This window comes from Arvicanthis niloticus, chromosome 4 (genome assembly GCF_011762505.2).
Source record: "Arvicanthis niloticus isolate mArvNil1 chromosome 4, mArvNil1.pat.X, whole genome shotgun sequence".
Classification (NCBI taxonomy): domain Eukaryota; kingdom Metazoa; phylum Chordata; class Mammalia; order Rodentia; family Muridae; genus Arvicanthis; species Arvicanthis niloticus.
Window position 1 is genome coordinate 78021410 of NC_047661.1, and position 25313 is coordinate 78046722.

General features: G+C 42.4%; 1 protein-coding gene across 4 annotated transcripts; it reads right to left on the reverse strand.

Moving 5' to 3' along the window:
- Window positions 1-632: 632 nt before the first annotated feature.
- Window positions 633-17184, reverse strand: LOC117707219 (3 beta-hydroxysteroid dehydrogenase/Delta 5-->4-isomerase type 4). 4 transcript variants are annotated; one of them, XM_076933017.1, is made up of 5 exons: window positions 11993-17184; window positions 10759-10883; window positions 6590-6796; window positions 2921-3085; window positions 633-1759 (listed from the first exon to the last, which is right to left on the reverse strand). In XM_076933017.1, exons 3-5 carry the CDS (start codon window positions 6732-6734, stop codon window positions 948-950), a joined length of 1122 nt encoding a protein of 373 aa, XP_076789132.1. In that variant the 5' UTR covers window positions 6735-6796; window positions 10759-10883; window positions 11993-17184; the 3' UTR covers window positions 633-947. The 4 variants fall into 4 exon arrangements, with proteins under 4 accessions (XP_076789132.1, XP_076789131.1, XP_076789130.1 ...); XM_076933016.1 differs by having other exon boundaries at window positions 10759-10909; XM_076933015.1 differs by having other exon boundaries at window positions 10759-10920.
- Between the last annotated feature and the right edge of the window lie 8129 nt (window positions 17185-25313).

The following is a 25313-nucleotide window of genomic DNA, read 5'->3' on the forward strand; positions in this document are numbered from 1 at the left end:
AGTTTTCCTAAACACCTGATAGCCCCCTCCCAAAGGAGTTGTTGCAGTTCCTTTCACTGCAGAAACAGGACCTGAGTCTGAAGGTGGTGGTGAGTGGCTTTAATCCCAGCATTAGTGATCCAGAAGCAGGAGGATCTCTATTAGTTCAAGGCAAGCCTGGTCTACTGAGTGCATTCTAGGACAGATAGGGCTACAGAGCAAGATTCTCTATGTGACAGATGCATGTCATCAGGTCAGAAACCTGACATTGCTGCTAATACTCTGGTTCTCTCATTACCAGAGTGGGTTGGAGAGTACATCTGTCTCACACCCATCAGAACTTTTGTTGTATCTACATTATCCTTTTATTCCTTGGATGAATCTTCACAGAACACCCTGGATATTAGGAAGAAACTAACTCTGTAACATTCCATCTGTTATGGTCCCTAGTACACAAAATAAAGTAATCCATTCCAGTTATCTAGTGCATACCTGAAGGACAATAGCTTGGAATTAATCTCACATCTTGATCTGTTCCCAACTTTCCCTCAGTCCACCTCAGATTCATGATCCCCTTCTGATTCTGTCATGACCATGTCTGGACATAGAAGGGACATACAATTGTTTATTTATGGAAAAACACAGTCCACAGATGAGATATTAACAAATATTTATTGTTCCTTCCACTGGGCTTCATAAAGCAAGCAGAATTTTCTGAAGGCTAGACATGCTTTGAATGGGGAGAAAAAATAATGGAGAGAGCTCTGAGGTACAAGAGGTGCTGAAGAGCTTGGACCCAGGAGTTGGGGCACAGCTGCCTGTGCTGTCAGTGACTGGCAAGGCTTCTGGTGACTCAATTAAGGCACTAAATTGGCCTCTGTGTCAAAAGGTAGCAGGACCAAGCTTGTGCTTCTACCCTTGCTGGAGGACCTGGTAACACCCAAGACCATGTCCCCAGCTTCTTCCAATTACTGAGACTTTGTGTCCAGTGTCTCCCTGTGTTGCTTCACCAGTGTCCTGATCCACTCTGAGGTTTTCTGCTTGGCTTCCTCCCAGCTGACAAGTGGCTCATAGCCCAGATCTCGCTGAGCTTTCTTGTAGGAGAAAGTGAACTTGCTATTTGATATTGTGACCAAGTGCCTGTTAAAGAGAGGTCGATACCTGTAGACTGGACTCAGCAGGAAGCTCACAGTTTCCAGCAGGAAGGCAAGCCAGTAGAGCAGGGGCAGAGGAAGGCTCCAACTGGAATCAAGGTGGAAACCCCACTCCTTACTAAGGGTGTAATTTAAATCATCATAGCTTTGGTGAGGGGTGTCATCTGAGATGTAGTAGAACTTTCCTTGGATATTTGGTGACTTCTTGGGGTCTCGAAGGGCCCTGGCAGCTAGAATGTGCGCCCAGGCTACATTGCCCACATACACTGGGTTGACTATGGAGAATTTGCCAATAACACCCAGAATACCCTTATTTTTGAGGGAGCTAATTATTATGTTAGCAAGGAATGGACTTCTCTCCCCATAAATATACATGGGCCTTAAGGCACAAGTATGCAACCTGCCACCATTTTTCAGGATGCTTCCATTGGCTGCCAGCACTGCCTTCTCAGCCATCCTTTTGCTGTATGGGTATGGATCAGACCATGTGCTTTCATGACCCTCTTCCTCACTGCCATTCATAATGATCTCCTTGTAGGAGTTGGGCCCTGCAACATCAACTGAGCTGCAGAAGATGAAAGCTGGCACACTGGCTTGGACACAGGCTTCCAGTAGGTTCTGGGTACCTAATCACAGACAAGACATTGTCAGTGTCAGAGATAAATCTGAGGTTCACCATGTGCACAGCGTCATGCTCACTTTCAACCCCTAGCCCAACATAGCAACCTCTTCACTATTAAGGTGCACCTTCACTAACTGGACTCACAGCTACCATGCTATAGCCAGGGGATCACAGATGGATTCCACAGAGCAAATATCTCTTGGCTTTTGTGTTCTCAGCACTGAGTGTGTACTTGTGTGTGTGTGTGTGTGTGTGTGTGTGTGACTGTTTTTCATTTTTAACTTTAAAAGGCACCTAAATTATCTCATTTATTCATTCCTAATGTGTCTATGAAATAAGCATAATTTTACACATAGAGATTCATGCATGTTTTCTAAGTTTAAAAAAACCAGAAGATCATTTATTAGATTATGAACAGGAACAGTTTTAAACTAAGGATTATTGAAGGTTTAACATCATTCAGACTCAAGTACAGTTGTGTACTGGTGATGTGTGTGTTACACAGATAATTCATAGGTACAGTTTTCTTTTCTCTTATTGTTTTGTTTTTGTCATTTGATGAGACTCTCAGGAAGGGGACAAATGACTGTTGGGTTTGGGGAGATAAAGAGAATAGTTATGTTTCTGGTTGTATACACAATGTTATAGCATTCTTGGTTCTATCTATGACTTCATTTACCCAGTTATATAAAGTAGAGGTGATAAATATTCCTTCTAGTGTTCATTCTGGAAACCACCACTGACTGTTCTCATCTGTTGCTCTTAGAAGAAAACTAAAAGAGTCTGTTCACCTCCTGCTGTGCATTTCTATATTGGCAGAATATTGTCAGGCACAGACGCTTTAGCTGAACCAGCAGCATGAAGAGTAGGCACCTGCAAGGTCTAGATCTGGCTCACAGTAGGTGATGGGTCTGGGGTTGTCAATTGTTTGCAATTGGAGTCCAGTCTCCCTGGCATGGTGGACAGGCCTCACATCCTGAGTTACTTTTTTTCTATCTGCCAGGCCTGGGCCATGTAATAGCTCTGAGCTCTACCAGTTGGATCTAGATGGCATAGGCATTAGACTCAGAGTATGACAGGTATTCCGTGCAAAAGCATCCTTTCCTGGTCTGTGTGGACATTTTCAACTGTTCTATTTTTATCTTGTCCTCTCCAGATATATTACCTTTCAGATTGACATCTAGGATGGTCTGTCTGGGAATGACACCTGTGACATCAATGATGGCGGCGGTGTGGATGACAACAGAGATGCCTTGGCAGGCTCTCCTCAGGTACTGGGCATCAAGAATGTCTCCTTCGAACACTGTCACCTTGATGTTTGTTCCTATGTCTGTGCAACACAAGACAGGTCATTGAGAAGATTCTTTGTGGCTTGTACATAGGTATCAGTTACCTAGATTATCAAGAATTGTCATAGTGGGAAAAGTATTGGAGAGGAAGGCTGACATATGGAAAGACAGGAAAACGTTTGTTCCCACTGCAGAAAACAAATCAGGTTAGTAAGCAGTCAAATGTTCAAGAGAGTGGTGGGAAGTTGACCCATTCATCAGAGTGAATCAGGAGGTAATGGAGAGCTGATTACAGGTGAGATTAGCAATCAGAATGTATGTCCCAGGGTTTTGATGAGAAACCCATTCCCAGTAGTGGCAGCAGAGAAGGAAGACACACAGATGTGAACCTTTGGTGTTCGACCCTGCCAGAGCATGGTATTTTCTGTGTCTGTGCTAAGAACAAAAGGAAGAGTTTAATCAGTGCCAATTCTTCCACTTAAATGACTCATGGAGATCAGGGGAACTGGCAATAAAATTAGGATAAGCTCCAGCTGGGATACAATGGAATATCTCCTCTAAGATACTATCAACACAGATGTCAATGCTATAACTGAGGCTTTCTCAGGACAGACTTCCTTGTAGCCTTCTATTCTAAGACACTGCATACAGTGCTCATATCTTCAGGTTCTGAACTCTGTTGACAGCACTATCTACTTGTTGATTAACTCACAAAGCCATATACAGTCTGTGCCAGCACCGGGCACTGGAAGGGCTTCTTAATTCTCACACAGCTTCAAGACTATATTTCCTTCCTTCCTTCTCATACTTCTGGAGACTGGTCCTCTGGGTCTACTTAATAAATGAGGAGAGTGATGCTCAAGAAATCTGGGCACACAGTTTTGGCTATACCCACTGAAGATACCTCACTTGCTCTCTCCCCCTCCTGCACCATTAGCCCATTCTCTGGGATTTCCTGGAGTCAATTTTTCAAAGACAGATTAAGATCATGAACTGAAATTTCCCATGAAGCCAAACACTGAGAAAGACCAGAGAAAGCCAGGGTGGAAATATCAAATAGAATGGCTTGCTCCTAATTCTCTACCTAATTCTCTAGGAAGTATGTCCTATCCAGGCCCCCTTCCTTTTGCCATACATCTCCGGGAAGGGCCTGAATTAGAGAGATGCAAGCAAGGGCCTGCTCAGAAGAAGTAGGTACCTGCCTGAGGATTGAATTCTCTGCTCATGATCCTATGTACCCACCTCTTCCTTCCCCTTCATTGAAAACCAGTGGTTCTCAACCTTCATAATGCTGTAACCCTTTAATACCGTTCCTAATGTTGTGGTGACTGCCAAACAGAAAATTATTTCTGTTGCTATTTCATAACTCTAATTTTGCAACTGATATAAATTATAATGTAAATGTAAATGTCTGATATACAGGATATCTGATATGCTGCCCCTGTGAAAAGGGTCATTCTCCTCCCAAGGAGTCACTTGGCTAACTCTTCCTTTGAGATCTACTGCTTCAGCTTTAGATATACTGGTTCAGGAATGTTTCTGTCACAAGAGAGGAGGAATCCAGACTTGTAGTGACACAGAGTCTCATCCGTGAGCTCTTGGAGGACACTGAGATCCCAGGAGACCTCCTGTAGAGTGTTTCCTGGTGGAGCCATAGCAACACCCGTATCTAATACACCTGGATGTGGCAGATATTTGCACAGCAACATCATGGAATCCTGTCATATGAGCTATCTCACAAAGAGCCCAGAGAAGCCCCCCCCACACACACACACTGGATGTGAAGACTGCTAAGGCTGCAGCTAGACTTCCTGGGATCCTATCTAGTTTGTTTATTCTACCTGTGACCTTTGGGGAAGTCAGTTACCTTCTGTACTTGTTTATCTGCATCTACAGAAGTAGAGGCTAGAAATATTAACTACATTCCAGAAATGTTACCCACAGACAATGATTTTTCACCATGGCAAGCCCCCACAGAGCCTGGCACAGAAAGGACACTTCTAGGAATCTCCACTCCTTTGTTCAGGCAGGGGCTTCTCTATCCATACCCACTATAGAGCTATTCCTCGAGACTGTGCCTTGGCTGTTTGCAAATATTGCTGAAACATCAGGATTCTAGCTAATAGAATTGGCTGTGTGTTAATATTGCTTTCTAGAAGCAACACTGAAACTAATAGGGGAGAAAGCTGATTCAGGAAGAGGTCAAAGACAAGATGCAGAGGATGGGTGTTGTCTCAGAGGGCTATGGAGGGCCCTGTGTGCAGGGCAGATCCCTAGGTAGTGTGCATTTAACAATGAAGCTGAGGAAAGGGCAAACAACTAGCCTGGGTCACATACAGACAACAAGGATGAAGACTCTGGGGCCAATAGTTGACCCCTTGACAAAATTATGGAGCTTAAGTGAGGGACCTCTAGCTTGACCTGTGATACTCATTAATCATAGGACACTGATGTAGTCGTTGTCCTTTTCCCAACTTAAAGTTTTCACTGTTCAGGTGAGAAGCATTTCCTACATTCCCTGCAAAGTTATTTTAATGGCTGGGTGAGATGGCAAATGCCTTTAATCACAGCACTTGGGAGGCAGAGGCAGGCAGATTTCTGGGTTTGAGGCCAGCCTGGTCTACAGAGTGAGTTCCAGGACAGCCAGGGCTACACAGAGAATCCCTGTCTTGAAAAACAAACAAACAAAAAAAGTTATTTTAATGACCAGGGGTTTTGAATAGGTGATAAAATATATTTCAAAATCATCTGGTTTGCATTTCCCCAATAAAACAAACTGACAAAAGGTTAACAGCTTGCACCAGTGAATTCTGCACTCTTATTCAGAGTGATGATAAACTCCAATGAGGAATGGGGACAAATGATTCAGAATAGTCCAGGAAAGGTATGGCAGTCCTGCTCATGCTGGCTTTGTGTCTGTCCCTTGGTATGACCACATGTGCTTGTTCATAAATCTGCTTTCTCAGTCCCCATTTCTGCCTCTTTCTGTCTGATGTCCATATCCTTAGCCCTCTCTCTGTCTTCTTATTTCTCTCCCATTCATGTCTTTTTCACTTTTTATTTTACTTCTTCCCAAGATACTAAATGAAAGACGCCCCACAAAACAACCAACCACAAAACAAGCAACTAGATCAGTAGCAACTGGAAGAGAGAGCTAGTGCTGAGCCCCCTCCCCCATCTGAATGGTCTATAAGGCCTAGCAACAGGCAAGTCCATATTAAAGAACTACTGGAAAGAGAGAGAGAGAGAGAGAGAGAGAGAGAGAGAGAGAGAGAGAGACAGAGACAGCGCGAGGGAGAGAGAGAGGAGAGAGAGAGAGAGAGAGAGAGAGAGAGAGAGAGAGAGAGAGAGAGAGAACTTTTCAGTCCAAACTCAGTCTCTCCCAAACTGTCTTTTAATGCTGTGTTGGTGTTTCCTTCTGATGAATGTGGACATGGAGAAGTGTTATGACTGCAAGTGTCTTTTGTTTCCTAGACAATGGAGGAGCCCTCCCCCATCCAGGCTGTGGCCATGCAGTCATGTGGCAAATTTTCAAGTTCACTTACTGAAGAATTTCTCTCTGGTTTCTGGTCTGAAGACCTTGTCCAGGACCCTGATCTCCTCCAGATCTTTCTCCTGCACCAACAACTGGACGATCCTCTGGCCCAAAAACCCTCCTGCTCCAGTCACCAGGCAGCTCCACCCAGGCATGGTCAACACAGGAAGCAGATCACAGTGCAAGTAGGGTTGATGTATGATGGCCCTGGAGAAGGCTAGAAAGAGAGATCTGATGATTTCCCCAAACCCAGTTTCTCCCACAAACTTCTCACAACACAGATCACAAGACAAGGGGCAATTTCTCCACAGCACAAATAGATGTATTCTAATGTGTTCCAAGAAGCTGTCAATTCACAGGGTGTGGCTGTGTCACAAGATTTCTCCTTTACCTAAATGCCTGTTGCAAGCCTGGGTTATTTCACCTGTGCTTCTGAACAAATGGTCACAAATTGGGGCTCAATATATCTTTACTAGGCTTGTTTCAGTTACATAAGCAGTTCTTGGACCCACAGAAATGTTGCATAACTTTTTTGGCTATGAAGGTGAGGGGTGATGAGGGAAGTCATGGAGTAAAGCATGAATGAATGCTCTGGGGTTTCTATGCTCTTGGGGAATATACCAGCCTCCAGAAAGCTCTACAGATTCAGTGTCTGGAACATAGGGAACCTGTCACTGTTGATCTGTCTTTTATACTCCATTTATGGGCATGTTTGAACCATGTACAATTTTGTCCAAACATGACAGGACACAGAGTTTAGCCAAGTGCAATTGAACTAGATAGGTGGCCCAGTAAGTCGTGTCTTTTGAAATCCCTCAGCCGTTTCTTCCTTGAGGCTGTGAGACAGAAGCCATCTGGTATAGGAAGGCTCTGTCAAGCAGCCACAGCCCACTTTGGAATGAGACTCAAGTCATGTACTGCAGAGAAAGAGCACAACTTTTAAATGGTAGTATCAAAAGCTGTTGGGAGCCGACTTTAGTAGAAAGCGGCTAGATCAACTTTGCAGCCATCTGGAACCATATACCCTGATGAAAGACTTGGTTGTCAAAAGCCTATAACAGCTGAAGCACACTCTGATAAATATATTGTTTATCCCACATAGCTGGTTTTGCTGTTTAGTGACCTCAGCTGTATGGTGCATGTGGTAAAGTGTTTTCACTTGTGTTCTCCTGCTTTCGTATATAAATACTTCAGAATTCCCTTCAATAAGAGAGACTTGATAAAAGAGAGACTTGATCACACCCTGTCGTGTCTCCTGCCCCTGCAGCCCCACTCTCTCTCTTGACCAGAGCACTTAGCCCCAAAGCGTTGAGGCAAAGTGTTGAGGCAGAGTGTGGGCCTCAACAAAAAGCCATAGCCCATTTGTTTGTTTTGTTTTTCCAAATTTTTCATGTCAAACAGATACATAATTTAAAAATCTAATAAGTCAATGGGATTCAATTCAACCTTTATTAATACATTCAGTGTTTCATACTATCTGAATATATTTTTCAAGGGAATGGGCCACTACACTTCCTCAAGATTTTGGCAAGCATCCACTTGCCTGTCAGACATATGGTATAATTGGGCTATGAAATAATATTGTGTTGTACTCTAGCCTTGTTGGAACTGTAGATGTGAAATAAGATACCCACAAGTTACAGCCCATTTTTCCCGTTTGTTCTCTCAGGGGCTCCCCTTTTTTCTCCCAATTCATCAACACTCAAACATTTTCACATTTGGAAGGGACATTAGGTGAGGCCTCGTGCCCATCTAGACTGCATGGAACAATTCTAGTATAATAAGTAACTTCTTTTGCATGCAGTAGTAGGGTAAGCTACAGCTTATAGAACTCAGGGGATATCTGGACAACCAGCTGATATGTCAGCACCCAATATGGTCCACTTCACCCTAGACCTCCAGGAAGTCTGAAAATAGTTTCCATGGGCTCTGTCCATAGCTTAGCACTTTCAGTTGCTTGAATACTGCTCCCAGGACCATACCCTTGGTGTTTAGGAGATGATCTTTCAAGTGATATGGAAAGCAAAATGTCATACTTTTGAATACTTTTACATACATACATACATACATACATACACACACACACACACACACACACACACACACACACACCACCTATTTAATCTAACCTCTGACTTGAATAGTTTCTGTTTTACACTTCAGGGTGGAGAGAGATTTCCTCATTAGATACACTTTCTTCTTCCACAGTAGCAGGTAAAACAGATAAGGACTTCAGGAAAAGTCTGGTAAAAAGGTATGCCTTCTGTGAAAGCCTGTCTTCGTCAACCATTGTATCTACTCAGCCTTCACTAAGATACAGCCCAGGTCTGAGAGGACCTCCTCAGGGAGCAGTGCTCACCTCATCACCCTGCTTCCCAAACAAGACTCAGGTAAAAGTGACTCAGCTTATCACATGATGCCTGTTCAAACACTTTAAGTTTGCAGCCCATTGTCTCTGATATTATGTTGTTTTAGTGCCAAGTTAATGACTAGAGTGCCCTTTATTTATTCCACTAGGCTGGTCACCCCACTTGGGGTGTCAGTTTTAGTCATGTAGAGTTCTACAATGGTATGCCTTCTGCTTCCATGGCTCTTGTACTAACCCAAGCATATTCTCCACTGTGCAGCTTTAAAACCAAATCCTCTGCCCAACTAGCTACTGTCAGACCACTTGAACAATGACAGAATTCTTTGGCAACACACCTTCTTGCTGCCACCATTTCTTGTTTTTCCTTTTACTTTCATGAAGTATATTTTGGTGAGCAAAAGACATAGAAATAATTCCTATAGTTCTTATCTTTGGAGGGCTGGTGAGGATGGGAGCTTTAGTTCAAACCCATGGAGTTCTGAGATCCATCTGGCAACAGTCTGATCCAGAGCTTCCATCCTTAAGACTCTCATGTTGGGTATCCTCTGTAACAGTGACAAAGCGGTGGAATGTTTCGACCCCTATTTATTATTAGTTTGTCTGTTCCTGTGCACTGGGACACTGTTTTCCACATGTTTTAGTTGTCTCTAAATCACAGTGCTAATTTTTATGAAATAATTGTGTGATGAGACCTACAGGAAGAGAATGGCATGAAAGGGGTGTGATCTACAGTCATGTGCTTCCTGGCACCTCTCGGGAAACAAAATCAATATATCAGTTTCCTCTGATGTATTGAGATTATACATTAACAAAAGAGAAGAGCAATTATCCTTGATGGCAAGTAATCAATTTCTGAAACTCACCTTCTCATCTTAAACAAGAATGACTGCTTTGGGCAACATTGAAGAAGCTGGACTGAGAAAATGATCAATTAGACCACACCTTGACAGACCTTGCCTAATTATGTTTACCTTTTGCTTATGGAATAGTTATTCCTCAGTTTAGAGTAAGCTTGCATGTATTATATTGCTAGCTCCTCAACCTAGAACTGACCTTATTACTTGCATGTAATTAAAATAGTATAAAAACAAAAAGGAGGAAGGGGGATGGGATAGGGGTTTTCTAGGGAGGGGAAATGGGGAAAGGGAATGGCATCTGAAATGAAAGTAAATAAAATATCCAATTTAAAAAAATAAATAGAAGCAGGGTGGATAGGGGATGGGATGGGGGTTTTCGAAGGGAAAACTAAGAAAGGGGATAACATTTAAAATGTAAATAAATAAAATAACCAATGCTATCTTTTAAAACATATTCAGAATAAATTAATATAAAAAACCAAACAAACAAACAAAAAAAGAAAATGGACTGGGGGAGGGGCCACAGAATATTTCAATCTGTTTTTCTTCCCAAGTTCATGTCTAAAAGATTTTCTTTTTCCTCTTCTGCTTTTAGCCCTTACTTGTTTCTTTACTTTTTATGGGAGGATGGGTGAGTGAGTCTAGGCTTTTAACAGAGAAATTCTGGTTATAAAATGCCTGTGATTGCTGGTGAATAAAACCACTTATAAGTAGTATGCTTGGTACTTAGTAATACTATCATATAGCTAGCTAGCTAGTTGATGTGTTTTAGTCAAGGGTCACTTTCAGAACTTAATGGAGATTTATTAAATTGGCTTTAAGATAGTAAGAACAACTAAATCACAATTCAATTCAGAACCTAGTGGTTACTTGGTTCTGGAGGCTAAATGACTCAACAGCTGCCATAGTCCCACAATGGCTGTCCCTCACTGCAAGGAGACAAACTGTACTTACTCAGCCACAGGGCGTGGTGTGTCAGTAGTCCCAACCTGGAGCTGGAATTGTGAAAGGAAAGTTTCTGGAACCCAGCTGGTTTCTTGTCCACAATGAGGCAAGCTTAGAAAGGCTGGTTCTGGTCTCTGCAAAGGATCCAGCAGCAGCAGCACTGCCAATCAACTCAGATGAGAGAGGAAAGCAAAGACAGCAAGGTGTCAGATGTTCTTCCTCGACAGGACCTTTTTATCTTGGGTGCTACTAAAGGGTGCCACCCACAATCAGGGTGGGCCTTCCCACATCAGTCAATGTGATCAGGACACTTCTTTGAGTGAGTCTTTCTGTGTATCTTTGGGAGGAAAGCTCCTCCTGACCTAAAGAGAACATCCTGTCCTACAACCTAAAGACCAGCCTACACTGATAAGATACAAGGAAAACAGATTTGATTAACTTAAAATGAAGCCAAAACATTTTTGTAAATACAGGTCCCCATAAGTCTATGGGGGAGCCTCTCTACCTATGACAACTAATTTTATATGCTTAACTACAGATCAATCTACCTTTGAAATATTTTTTAATAGTGATAATCAGATCTTCATTTTTATGAGATTGAGAGTGGACAGAGCCAGGTGGAATGCTGCAGAGGTCACAAGGCATGGAACCTGGCCCAGGGCTACAGCTAGCTGTGTTTTTGCTGACTGGGAGACAGACAACACAGTATAAGGGCGTACTAAATTCCAAGAGAGTGAGATTATTCTCTGTGCACTGTCCTGTGTGCTTGGTTTCCTGTTTTTAGAAGTTGGTTTACCTTCCTTGTCAAGTTCTAGATAACATTCTCCTGGTGAAAACCCTCATTTACATTTTGGAGGCAGATTAGGGCAGAGAGAGGTTATTAGACAGCAATTTCATTTTGAATGTGTGACCATGACCTCTGGCAGATGTCTTTTGCTCCAATGGGTAGTTCCACGATCATTCACATAGTCACATAGTCTCTAAACACAGGTGAGTAGTTGTGGAGAGGTAGTGCTGACAGGGTAAGGGGGTGTTGGGGGAGCATTGGAGGAGGGACTGCTTGGGGTGGTTTGAAAGATGGATATGATCATGCTTCATGTATACAAATATGAAACTCTCAAGAATAAAGCAAAATTAACATGAAAACTCACAATACCTAATAAAAATGACTATTTTAACAGTAATTTTTTAAATCTAATTTTTATGTAAATTTACATGAAAGTTCTAATGAAGTCCTTCTCACCTGCATTTGGAGATTTCTCAAAGTCCTTCTGAATCTTCAACAGCCTGAGTGTAGATGTTTAGATGATAAGGACAAAGAAGAATGCCAATGCCTTTCAGTGAATGTCAGTCAGAACCCGGGGAAAGACTTTCATTTCCACAAACACTACCACTCCAGAAAGAGCATTCCTTTTGATGAAAGATGCCATGGAGACACCATGGGTGAAGATCAAGCAGAGTTTTCTGTTAAAAGGATCATCAGGAGGCAAAGGTCTCACACGCTTTAACAAAAAACCACGTGGACATTAAGACCTTTGACTCAACCCTGAAGGTGACCAACTGATAGGGTGACCTACCCCCTCCCCCAGATTTGGATGAATTACTATTCTAAAAGGTTAACTATTGGTAGCCTATTTGGTCTTAAACACCCAACAGGAAAAAATAACGCCCCAAATCAAACTGTTAAAATTGTGAAACTGCTGCTTCCAGCCCCTTATTGAGGTGTCCAGACTGACCTCATTCAGTCAGGTGACCTAAAGAAATATAGAAGAGTCAGTAGAGTGACTGGTCTTGCCAATTTCAAAGGGGTTTAGTTGCATTACTAACTAATCAAAATAGCTGTCAAATGCTACTATAATGAGTTTTACCTGGATAGGGGTCAAGATTACTTTCTAGAGAATGACCAGATCGAGCTGCAAGAGAGCCTACCAGAGCACTAAGCCAACAAGTATACATACTTTCCCTTTAAAGGAAAGCCAGAGGCCAGTAATAGGTAATCAAATAAAAAGGCTTATGACACAGAGCTTCTGCTTTTAAAATTGTCCTGGTGGGAAGTGTCTCAGTGACCTTTATGCTTCCCCTTTACTCCAAGAAAATTCTTTCTCACTGCCACAAATTCTTTTCAGTATGCTCTGTTCTAAGATCAAAACTAACTTTGCCTGGCTCTGAGTAAATATCAGTATAACTCTGTGTCAGATCCTGCCCCCCAAACCCTTCATCAGAGCTCTGTCATTCATTTACAGGCTCAAAATACCCTGCCTACTCTTTACACAGACTTCAAACTGTTTTCCTTAACTCCTACTCTATGGACCTCAGACCCTAATAGATCCTATCTAGAATTGTCTGTTCTAATCCCTGTCTGTTTCCTCAGAGGGCCTTCTGGAAAGTAAGCCAGCCCATACCTTCTGTGATACAATAGGTTCTTTCTAGCCTCTTCTCTTCTGAAAGGGTAGGTTTTGTTTGTTTTTCAGTTGGTTGGTTGGTTGGTTGGTTGTTGTTTATGACAAGCACACTGCCAATTTTCACAATCCTTTTTTGGCTGCATAGAGCTATGGCTGCCTCTCTTATCCTGTAGCATCGTGTACTGTTTTTAGTCTACTGTACATTGTTAGTCCCTGACTCCTACAGTGAGTAAGTTCATTCCTTTAAGAACTCCAAAGGCTTTCTGGCTAGAACAGCTCTGAGTAACTTGTCTGGATGGGTTTGAACACTTCATGTCTTAGTTAGCGTTTATATTGCTATGAGAAACCACCATGACCAAAACCAACTTGTTGAGGAAAGGATTTATTTCAGCTTACAACTCCACATCATAGTCTATTACTAAGAGAAGTCAAGGCAGGAACTCAAATAGGGCAGGAACCTGGAGTCCGGAGCTGATGCAGTGACAATTGGAGGGAGCTGCTTCTTGTCCTGCTCCTCGTGGCTTATTTGGCCTGCTTTCTCATTCTACCTATGAGTGACTGACTCTATTCATAATGACCTGAGCCCTCTCACATCAATTCTCAGTCAACAGAATGCCCACCAGACTGGCCTACAGGCCAACTTCTAGGAGTCAGTTGTCAGTTTAGATTCCTTTTATATGCACATGATCCTAGCTTGTGTCACATTGACATAAAAACTAGACAGCACATATAGTTTTGTGCTTTTGTCTCTTGATCTCTCCTTTATTTAAAATTTTCATATAATTATAGCATTCTATGTTATAAAATATGCTAGTATCCTTGGGATAGCAACCATTACCATCAACACTGAGGCCTGTTTCACATAACTGAGGCCATCTTGAACTCCAAGGGATGTTACAGGCTAGCCTCTGATCTCTCTCTCTCTCTCTCTCTCTCTCTCTCTCTCTCTCTCTCTTTTTTTAATTGAATATTTTCTTTATTTACATTTCAAATGTTATCCCTTTCCAAGTCTCCCCTCTAGAACCCCCATTTCATTCCCCTTCCCTTGCCTTTCCACCACCTACCCAGTCAGTCTTCCTGCCCTAGCATTCCCCTACACTGGGGTATCAAACCTCCTCAGGCCCAAGGGCCACTCCTCCCACTTATGTCCAACAAGGTCATCCTCTGCCACATATGTGGCAAGAGTCATGGGTCCCTCCATGTGTACTTTTTGGTTGGTGGTCCAGTTCCTGGGAGCTCTGGGGGTCTGGCCGGTTGACACTGTTGCTCCCCCCATGGGGCTGCAACTCTTCTCAGCTCCTTCAGTTCCTTATCCAACTCCTCTATTGGGACCCCACACTCAGTCTAATGGTTTTCTGAGAGCATCTGCCTTTGTATTTGTCAGGCTCTGGCTGAGCCTCTTAGAAGACAGCCATATTAGGCTCCTGTCAGCAAGCACTTCCTGGCATCTGTAATAGCTTCCAGGTTTGGCAATTGTATATGGGATGGATCCTCAGGTGGTGCAGTCTCACCTTTCCTTTCCTTCTATCTCTGCTCCACACTTTATCTCTTGATAGTCATTTTCACTCCTCTATAAACCCTCCCCACCAGCCTTCTAGACTTTAGAGTCCCTACTACTTAGGGTAGATCACCAGCTAGTACCTCAAGACTCATGCTCAGCTTGGAAGCAATTGCATAAGACAAATATTCACTCACAGTCAATACCAATGATCTACAGGAGAAAACGTAGAAACAAGCTCCCAGATGAGCTTCTAGGATTCCTTCTGGCCCAAGAGTATGGTACTTTCTTCTGATTTGCTATGAAACCTTTGCTCATCATGGGGCCAAGCATGTCTAAATTTACACTAAGACTCTAGTCACCCAGAGACACGCAGAACAGGTTATCATAAATATTTGTCTCTTATCTTTTGATTTCAGGGGATCCACATGTAGATAAATAAATATGTAATGGGACCATTGCTACAGGCGTCTAGTTTTAAACTTCCATCAAGTCAATCACCAGAGATACAGACTAATGAATTAATATGCAAAATAGTACATAAAAAGTACATAAAAGTTATATTCAGAGTACATTCATAGTTTTAACAGGGCTAGCCAGCACCAGTTTTCTCTAGTAACCACAAAATAGCAGTTACTATTTTTCATATCTATACAGTTCAATAGACATAACTCAATAAATTGTCTTGTTCTTTCATGTGTTCCTGATGTTTTGACATTGGAACCTGCCTATCTGGGATAATATTGTTGGTTAAGAGTTTTGTTGTTGTTTTTCAATTTAGGTGGCCCTTTCTGCTTTTAGGGGAATGTTGATCAGGAACAAATAGGTTGTGGTGAGCTTGGGGTGACACTTTCTTCTTTTAATCTGTTATTCGGGGCTCTAGGTTGTATCCCCAGACCTCTACTGAAGTTGAGTCCTGTCTGCAATTATAGCTTCGATTGAGCAGTAAACACACCATGCAAATATAGTGTGAGCTGACTACAAAACAGTTATTCTGTAAATGCCAAATGTTATAGAAAATAGAAGAGACCCCACTAGTATGTATGGTATACATGGGTTATTGTAGGAAAAATGAGGAAGAAAGTAGTGGGGCTTGTGATTGGTATTAGGCTGTGATACAGAAGGTAAGGAAGGGAAACTTCAGAGAGTGTTCAAAGTGTGAGTAAGCTCTCCAATCTCAACTGGTGAAGCAGAGCTGGGACCAGAGCCTGAGCAGGCACACAAACTTCAGAAAAGAAACCCAGTGTTTCTTTTCTTTACTTGATAGTTTCTGTCCTTTAAAAGTATAGAAAACTATTTTTTTAAAAAATGTATTTGTGTTCGTGTGTGTGTGTGCGAGCACTTGCGTGTGTCCACTCGAGCATACTTGTGGAAGATAGAAGTCAGACTTGGGATCTCTCATCTGGAGTTCTCTGACTAGGTGAGGCAGATTGACTTCCAACCCATAGGGATCTAACTATCTTGGAACCTCTTATAGATGTTCGTCACGTACCAGATAGAATGTTGGATGGTTAATGTAATCATTCCAGCATTTGAGTGATGAGCTAAATGATCTGACTCAACACTTTTAAAATGCATAAGAAGACATATCATCTAACCCCAGAAAGCTGTGTAGAAGTTCGATTGTTTCTAACATTTTGAGTTCGTAGTTCATTGGAAAATTTCAAGCATGCTAGCTTTGTCACAAAGAAAAAATGAGCCAGAGTTTTTGAAGTCTTTAAAATTCTTACTCTTGTTTGCTGTGCCTTTTCAATGAATATTTCCAAAAATGTTTTGCATATTTAATGTAATGGACTATTATAAGTGAGGAAGAAGTCCAACAAAGCGAGAGAAATCTCTCCTGTCTTATTATAGCCTTTAATATCTGCTGGTTTTCGGTTTTTGTTTGTTTGTTTGTTTGTTTGTACTTCCCCAGGATAGTTTTTCTCAGAAAGAAAAGTTTTAAATTTGCTCTTAAAGCAATTTAATCATACTCTCTGGAATGAAGATTTAAGTTTAAATCTCTTACTTGTTAATGTGAAGAAAAAACTGGCTGTCACTAGGTTTCTATGCAAAATAACCAATATAGACAACATAGAGTTGGTTTAGATAGGTCATTTATGAAGCACAGCACGTGTGCTCCTTGTGTGATACTACAAGGGCTGGAGAAGCTGAGATGCCTCAATGCTCACTGAGTATTTTCACATTCCCAACTGTAACAAAATAACCTTGCATTCCCTGAAGTCCCAACTTTTGTGTTTATGTCACACGTGTCCTTGTTATGACCAGTTGAGCAGTAAGAGATACAAAAACAAATATCAAACCATAATCTTATGTTCCAAATAGCATCTAAAATTGAGAGGAAAAATGTCTTGCCCTGAATTCTGTTCTGGAAGTTTGGCAGAATGCAAGACTACCTGGATAAGCAATTGTGTTTAGTCAGTGAGCAGGGGCTTTCTGCTGTTGAGTACCTGCAAAGGAGGCTGAATGTTTCTCTTTGGCTTTCAGATCTGTCTCATCACACTCTGCTCTGCTTGCTCCCTAGCTTCCACAGTTGCAGGATTCCAAATGCTTGCAACGTTTTTTTTTTTTTTTTTTTTTTTTTTTTTTTTTTTTTTTTCCCTAGTAAATTATATTTCAAAGGAAAACCCAAGAATCTATATTGGAAACATTGAAAACATGTACACTATATCTTACATATCCAAATACTTATAAATACAGGCAAAACATATTAATAGTCCTGGGATTTCTTAATTATCTATTTGAAAACTACTATTTTAAACAGTTTGAGAATTGTATGCATACATACAATGTAAACATATTCACCTCCCTCTCCCATTCAACTTCTCCCAACTCCCCTCTATTCACCAACCCTCCCAATTTTGTTTTTAGTAGAAAAAGAAAATCCACTGAATAGTAGTGTGCATATATCCATGGGTGTTATTCCATCCACTGAAGCATAACTGACCCACTGGGGACCACATCTCTAAAGAAAACTGTCCCCTGAAAGGTTTCATCAGCAGCAAATGGAAACAGATGCAGAGATTCACAGCCAAGCATCAGGTGAGGTTCAGAGAGTCTTGTAGAAGAGTGGGGGATGGAGTTGAGTGAGCTGGAGGGGGTCAAGAACACCCCAAGAAGATGTAAAGAGTTAACTAACCTGGGCCCAGGGAGGCTCACAGAGACTGAACCACCAACAAAGAGCATGCAGGGGCTAGACCTAGGTGCCCCTATATTTGTAGCAGATGTGAAGCTTGATCTTTATGTGAATCCTCTAACAGTTGGAGCAGGGGCTGTCTCTGACTCTGTTGCCTGTCATTGAATCTCCTTCCTTTAGTTGGACTGCCTGGTTGGGCCTCAGCAGGAGATCAGGTACTTACTCCTGCTGGGACAAGATGTTCCAGGGTGGGGTGGTACTCAGCGGGGAGGCTTCTCCTTCTCTAAGGGGAAGGGAGTGGGAAATGTGGGGAGGGATTTGCAAATGCAAGACTGGGAAGAGAGAAGGGAGGGGGTTGCCATTGGGATGCAATTGTGAATTTAAAAAATGTGTGTGTGTGTGTGTGTGTGTGTGTGTGAGAGAGAGAGAGAGAGAGAGAGAGAGAGAGAGAGAGAGAGGGAGAGAGGGAGAGAGAGAGAGAGAGAGAGAGAGAGAGAGAGAGAGAGAGAGAGAAAGAGAATATGGGATCTTCCTTTCCTTGCAGTCATTGGTTCTCAAGAGCTCCTCAGTCAGGGGTAAGGGCTCACACAACCACCTGTAACTCCAGTTTCAAGGATCTGACATTTTCTTGTCACACAGACACTCATAATGCCAATGGCACACAGACATTCATTCAGACACAAAATAAAAATAAAATAAGAATATAATAAGAATAAATAAAATATTTCTTTAAAAAAAATTTGAGACTGTGAGCTGTGTATCACAGAGGTAAGTGAACACAGCAAATGTTCCAAAGCAGGAGAATATCCACCCCCCCACTACCTGTTCTTCTGTTATCATTTTCCTACATGCTCCATATTTTTCTCAGGTACTGTACCTTTCAGATTAACATCTAGGATGGTCTGTCTGGGAATGACACCTGTGACATCAATGACAGCAGCAGTATGGATGACAACAGAGGTGTCCTGGCAGGCTCTCCTCAGGCACTGGGCATCAAGAATGTCTCCTTCCAACACTGTCACCTTGGCCTTTGTCTGCAGCTCTGTGGATACAAAGCAGGGCCTTGGGAAGCTTTCTGCATGGGATGGAAGTTTCCAGACACAGGTGCCAGCTACCTAGGCCTTCAAGGGCAGTTATGGGGAGAAGACACTGGAGAGGAAGCCTTTCTACTGAAGGAAGCATAAATGCTCAAATATCAGAATGTAGCATTTGTAGGGAAGGAGGGAGCATCTATGTCTACCACATCCCTCTGTAGAAACTGCATCTGAGCAGTAAGACACCATTTGTGCTTTGCACCTAAACAGAGAGTTATGAAAAATTCCTACATTTCTTAAAGCAACTGAAGTGGTGATGGCACACAAATGTAAGGAGGGAGAATAGGATTTAATTGCTAGGGAATGGGGAATCATGTATGGATATGAAGGAGAGACAGAACCAGAGTCCTGCTTTGGAATGTTGTAACATCAATCTGGGGTTATAAATTGTGAAGACATAGGAGAAATCTGGGCAAGGAACAGGTTAACCAGATTAGTCCTCTAGATTTCAGTGAGGAGGATCCAGAAGAGGGAGACACAAAGATGGACATTTCAGTACTGCCCCTGATAGGTCTTGATACTTTCTGAGTATGGGCTGAGAACAAATGAAGAGTTAGCTGAATTACAGAGAGGGAAATGGAGCCTCCACGAGAGAACTATCTGTCAGGATACAACAGCTATCACAAGTGTACACTTATGCTGCATACAAGTCAGCTCATAAGAGGCCCATGTTGCAGACATGAAGCCATGGCAATGGATACATCAGTATCATAAGCTTCTGTGGAATCTAAAGGATGACACTGGAAAACACATAGTCAGATAAATTATGGCACAAAAGGCACATTGTGACTCAGGCAATTTACACCCGTCCCTGACACCTCCTCATAGCTGAGCCTTTCTCTAAGGTTATCTTGAGGGTGTGAAGATAACATTTCTAAAACCGCAGTGTCATTCCAGAGCCTACTCTTAACCCTACAGCAGCAATATCAGCAAAGAAGAATGCAGGCCCCCAGAAAAGTCTTCTGTCATTTCCTTTGTGAAGAGGAAGGTCAGAGGGGAATGACGCTGGAGAAAGGAAGTGAAGAGTCTGTGGCCTCCCATGACTCTGCTCATTATACTGCTGGGTGTATGTTCTGTCTGATTCAGTCTCTCACTTGCTGCCCCTCTCTGTCTCTTTTTCACTCACTGATTTGACTTTTTATTTCAACTCCATGGAGGAGAATGTTCAATGACTTTCCTCTTCCAAACCACACAAGAAAAGGAACAAGCAACCATACCAAGTAGAAAAGGCAGAGCCTCTGCTGAGGCCTCTAACCCAGCATCGTTGCTAATGCTTCAGAGAAGTAGACAAATATATACTTGAATCATTTTACAGGAAGAGCTCAACTGTGAGATTGCCAGATGGGAAGAAAGACAGAAGGTCTGGAGCTCCAGCAGTTCTCCTTGTGGCCACCATCACTAGATCAGACACAAGCCAGACTCAAGCCCCACATCCCTGTGGTGTATTTTATGCCATGTGGTCATGAATCTTTCCAATGTGTTCAAGCAGGGGAGAAGCCTTAAGTTCCAAGTGTTCCCCCATATTTGCTAGACAAGAAGCCCACCCAATGCTCAGTCAGGGTTCCAATGGTCACACAAACAGAGCCTCTGACTCACTTACTAGAGAATTCCTCCTTGGTGTCTGGTTTGAAGACTTTGTCCAGAGCTCTGACCTCCTGCAGCTCTTTCTCCTGCACCAACATCCGGATGATACTCTGACCCAGAAACCCTCCTGCTCCTGTCACCAGGCAACTCCATCCAGGCATGGTCAACACAGGAAGTAGATCCCAGGGGAGCAGGTGTGATGTAGGGTGACCCTGAGGAGGGCTAGGAAAAAAGACCAAAGAAATTAGCTTTCCAGTAATCCCTTGGATTCACTCTACCCATTTTTTTTGCTGCACCCTGTGACCACACCTGCAGCAAGAGCTAAAATAAACTAAAATCCCACCTGTTAAATTGTTAAAAATCAGATGAGAGAGTCTGGATGCTGGACTCCTCAGCCCTCAGATCAGGACTTGAATTTTAATCCTCTGGTCTTCTGACTCATCATATCTTGATACATGCATGTCTGGTTTGTGGCTATTCTTTTCTGTGGTCGCTCTTTTCCAGTGATTGATAAACATTATGTCCTTTAATCTTGACACAGGAAGAAAAGTCAGCTTCAAGGCTGCATTGTGATAAAGACTATTTTGTTTGGACATGTGCCCTTCTTAAAGTATTATTGTTAACCTACAAAGGAGCAGTAGATACAAAATACTAAAGAATTAGAAAAACATGAGGGGTATGGTGATACATGCTTTTAATCCCAGCACTCTGAAGGCAGAGCCAGGTGGATCTCTGTGAGTTCCTGGCCTGCCTGGTCTACATAGTGAGTTCCTGGATGGCTAGAACTATATAATGAGACCTGGTCTCTAAAACCAAACCAAACCAAAGCAAAACAAAAAAGAATTAGAACTTCACTAGATTGAATCTAAGAATAAGTATATGATTTTTTTTTACCAGAATTTGAATTTATTTTATGAATATCTACAGTGCAACCCAGTAAGCATTTGTTGAGATTTTAAAAATATGGTTTTTGTATTATTAGAAATATTTTGGTAATTTATATGCTAAAGTTTTCTTCAATATACTTAACTAAGAAATTAAGTCATACAAATAATTATACATTTACAGACTTTATTAGAAAGAACAAGTGCAGACCTGCTTTTCTGGAGGCCCAACTCAACATCTTGAGACTCATCCTATGTGAGAGAACCATCCTTGACACTGTTAGTGATACTCTGCTGTGCTTATAGCCAGGAACCTAGCATAACTGTCTCTGGAGAGGCTTCCTCCAGTAGTGGTTGAAATAGACTCACAGCCAAACATCAGGTGGTGCTCAGGGAGTCATGTGGAAAAGTTAGGGAAGGATGGCAGGGTCCAGAGGGACCTAGGACACTACAGGAAGATGTGGAAAAGTTGGGGAAGGATGGCAGGATCCAGAGGGGTCAAGGACACTACAAGAAGATGTACAGAGTCAAATAACCTGGGCCCATAGAGGCTCACAGAGACTGAACCACCAACCAAAGGGCATGCAGGGGCTGAACCTTGGACCCCTACACATTTGTAGCAGATGTGCAGCTTAGTCTTCATGTGGGTCTTCTAACAAGTGGAGCAAGGGCTGACTCTGACTCTGTTGTCTGCCATTGGATCCCCTTCCCCTACCTCAACTGCCTTGTTGGGCCTCAGTGGGAGAGGAGGCATTTACTCCTGCTGCCCTACCCAAGGGGGGAGGCTTCTCCTTCTCTGAGGGGGAAGGGAGTCTATAACAGGGGTAGGAATTTGCAAGGGTGGGCCTGGGAAAAGAAGAGGGAGGATTGCTGCTATTGGGCTGTAATGTGAATAAAAAGTAAGAAGAGACTCAGCCAGGGGCAAGGACTCTGAGCCCCTCCCCCTTTCAAGCTGGAATATTAATTTATTTATTCCTGTGTAGGTTTTGTGGAGGCAACCCCATCTGGTATGATTTCATGTGTGCAGATGTCCTGTCATGTCCATAAGACACTTTGGCTTCGTGAGCTTGTCAATCTCTAGAACCCATCTTTATGGGAGATGTCATTTGTACTTCACACAGAGTTTCTGTGGAGTCATGCCTTAAGCCTTATTGTGCATATAGGATTGAGTTATCACCAGGAGGGTTTTCACTGAATGGTGCTATGCTTAACTATGCCAAAGGAGATACTGCAATTGACTCCACAGAGATACATTCTACAATTCAGACCACTTAGCACGCTATCGCAACACCTCAAGGAAGTGAGCAAATCCATGAAAGCATTTAAGTCTCACTGCTTTTGTTTTAAAATCTTTGTGCATTGATATTATGTGATTATCGATTTACAATGCTATAATTTATTGAGTTGATAACTTGATTGTTACATAGTTACCTTTTTAAATCTTAGAATTGTTACATTAATAGCTACATCTCTTATGCCATTGCAGGTATCTTCTTTACTTCTGCATCTTACTCCGTCCAAACTTGTTTTCCTTGCTGCCTCAGGATCAACACATTTCCACATGAGTCCTTATAGTCTCCAATGCATTAACCTGTATCGTTTACCTCCTACTTCTAACTGTGGAATCCCACCCATCTGTCCTCATGGAGGCAAATGGTAAGGGCCTTTAAGCCTTTGTCCAGACAGGATGTTGCCCCCAGACTTTACCTTTATCAAGCATTACAAACCTTTCTGTCTGCAGCACTACCAGGTCTCATGTTTTATCTCTAAACTAGACCGTGAATTAGGAGCAGAGACAGAACTGAAAGTCAGAGTTAAATGATTAGCCTTCAAATAAAATTTCTTAATTTGTACACTTAATTAACATCCAATTGACATATTTAAAAAATTATCTTCAGCCAATTATAAACATGTAGAAAGCTAAAATATAGACAAAGCACCAAGAAAGCACAGATATGCCCCCATTTTATGCAGAAAGATGATTCTACACTTACCCTCTTCCTTGAGCTGTTCTCACTCTGCTGCCCAAAGCTCACACTCTAGTATTTGGAGATCCAATCTCAAGTATCAATAGCCTTTGGTATCCTGATGCACTCTGCCAGGAGGCCTTTTAAACAGAACATCCACTGGACACTGCTTGGTCCCTAGTGACCACCCTTGCCTACTGCTCAGTTCTGTCTGGCACTTAGGACTCCCCATGTCTCTCACCAAACCTAGCTTAAGTCTTTTCCCTTCTCTTTTATTGCCTTGGCTCTCCTCCCTCCTCCACATACACACTGACCCTGTGCACCATTCTCAGGCTGCCCTCCCTGCATGGATTCACCTGGCTCTCCTTTCCAAGTCCCTCCTGTTGTCTCACTCTTTCCCAGACACGTTCTACTAAGCTCCATTGTCTTCAATCATAGGTACACACTCGCCAGTGAGCACTTCTCTGTGCTTCCCTTATTCTATGACCACAGATTGCAGAATCCAGAAGGAAAAGGGAAGGAAGCTCACAGGCTCAGGCTGTCAATCTTTCTGTACCTTATTGCCCCTTATGATGTTTTACTTGTATTGCAAAGGCTTGTGTTCACGACAACCTACCTAAAGTAAGGACTACTGCTACCTAAAGTAGCATGCTTCACTTTTGTCTATACAGAATGGAGGAGGAGCTGTTAATTGTTGGTTAAGAGCTATGTTCTCTTTTACATTACTACACATTTCCTGACTGTCTTCCAGGCCTCAGAGATATTGAAAAGGTTAAGAGGAGAACTGGAAGGAAATAAAGGGCACAATGTCAGAGGATGTCACGAAGAAGTGAGCTGAAGAGGCAGAAGATAAAGGGACTGGCATTAAATCAGGAGATCGGGATAATGTCTTCCAGAATCTAGGCTGAGTGGAAACATGTGTGTGATTGATTCAGGTCTCTTGCTTCTAACCTTTCAGGAGCTTAGGCTTGTCTTTATTGTGTACACTTTAAGGTATAAATAGGGGTAGTTAATTAATTAATTGATTAATTAAACTACCTGTCACAAATATATCTAGTCTTGTTCTAGAATATTCCAGGGAATCTCTCTCTCTCTCTCTTCTTCTCTCTCTCTCTCTGTCCCTCTCTCTCTTGTCTTTCCCTTTCTAGGGACACTTCTTAAAGATTACATAGTTTTCTTATGGTTCTAGTGAACCTACTGTGTAAATCTAGGTAGACGGGAGTCTGCCAAGGAGGAGCATCCCACCCTTCAAGACTGTTGTCCCTGTAACGAACAAGTACAAGCTGCAAGGTTTAGTGGGAAGAGAGAGCTTTCACTTCAGTCTCTCTGCTGAAGTGGACAACTTTCACCATCTAGTCAGGGAAGTGGAGAGGAAGAGTCATCACATATGACAGAAATGAGAGTACTTGCTTCCTGTCTGGAGAGTGTAAAATGAGCTAATCTATGTCAATCATCCAGTTTCTGCTCACAGTAACAGGACCCCAGACCTTAGCACAACTGACACCATGATGGGAATACCACTTGGGCCATAAAACTTGGTACTTACACAAAATCTCCTGCCAAAAGTAAAACAAAGGCCTAATCCTTCAAAGTCCATATAGTTTTGGAAAGCCTCAAACTCTGCTAGCCTTGCCTTTCAGCTTCTGTTGTTCTGCTTTTTGTCTATTTTTGTTAACTGAAGTATGTCAACCTAGAACATGATTTTTGTGCTTAAACCTTACACTGAGAAAGGCTCAGTGCTACAATGGTGTCCTGAGCACCTAGTGTATCTGGCAGCCAGATAATAGAGACTTTTTTTTAATTGACTTAACCCCATGTTTGAGCAGTTTTCTCTGGTGAGCACCCCACAACACCCACATTTGCATGATTAAGGCCAATCTCAGATGGCTACTTCCTCTGAGTGAACTCCACTTCTATGTTTGATTTGTGAACTGAAAACGCCTGGCTATGGAAGGGAAATCACAGCAAGACCTAAGAAAAGAAAGATGCTGACTCCAGG